This window comes from Phaethon lepturus, unplaced genomic scaffold (assembly GCF_000687285.1).
Source record: "Phaethon lepturus isolate BGI_N335 unplaced genomic scaffold, ASM68728v1 C13429259, whole genome shotgun sequence".
In the NCBI taxonomy this organism is placed as follows: domain Eukaryota; kingdom Metazoa; phylum Chordata; class Aves; order Phaethontiformes; family Phaethontidae; genus Phaethon; species Phaethon lepturus.
In genome coordinates this window covers 1-821 of record NW_010573880.1, presented here as the reverse complement: position 1 = coordinate 821, position 821 = coordinate 1, and the positions used below count along the sequence as shown (strand labels likewise).

General features: G+C 65.5%; 1 protein-coding gene across 1 annotated transcript; it reads right to left on the bottom strand.

The window, feature by feature from the left end:
• Window positions 1-5: 5 nt before the first annotated feature.
• LOC104627383 (fatty aldehyde dehydrogenase-like) lies at window positions 6-779 on the bottom strand (the record flags this gene model as incomplete). The annotated part of the gene is made up of 3 exons (XM_010295580.1): window positions 618-779; window positions 166-397; window positions 6-58 (listed from the first exon to the last, which is right to left on the bottom strand). Coding segments are annotated over exons 1-3 (447 nt in total), but the record flags the coding sequence as incomplete, so codon positions are not given.
• Between the last annotated feature and the right edge of the window lie 42 nt (window positions 780-821).

Below are 821 nucleotides of genomic sequence, written 5' to 3'. Positions count from 1 at the left end.
GCCACCAGCTGAGCCGTGTTCTCGCTGATCTCCGACGGCTTTACCACCACGGCATTGCCTACAAGACAAACGCAGCATGGCCGCTGAGCCCTCGCACTCCTCTCCCGCCTCCCGCAGCACCCGCCCACGGCCCCACAAAGGACAACGCCTCTGGCCGGTCCCCACCTGCTGCAATGGCCCCGATCAAAGGCTGCATGACCAGGACAAAGGGGTAGTTCCAGGCCCCGATGATCAGCACCACCCCCAGCGGCTCGGGGCAGATGTAGGCCTCGTCCCGCATCGTCAGCAGGTTCTTCTTCACGGGCTGAGGGGCCGCCCAGGACGGCAGCTTGTCCATGGCCAGGGCCAGCTCCCCCAGCACGCCCAGGATCTCATGGCTGTACGCGTTGGGTCCACTCTGCAATGACGGGGAGCTTGGGGAGGGGATGGCAAAGGCACCTGCCTCCTGCACCCACCGCGGCAGCCCGGGGAAGCAGGGCAAGGTCATCCAGCACCGCGGGGGACATCGGCAAAAGCCATCTGGCACGGCAAAGGCAGCCCTTGGCCTCTCCACCTTCCCTCAGGGCTGACCACTGTCCACACGCACCAGAAGGGAGAAACCCCCCACCGACCCTGACCTTGTGCAGATCCGCCTTGATGGCTGCCAGGATCTCCTCCTCCTTCTCCTTCACCATCCGCTCCAGGGCCTTCAGCTGCTGCACCCTGAACTCCAGCGAGCGGCACCGGCCTGAGTTGAAGGCGGCTCTCGCCCGCGCAACGACCTGCTGCATCCTCTCCATGGCTGCTCAGCACCGTGGGGAGAGAGCAGCAAGACCCAGCTC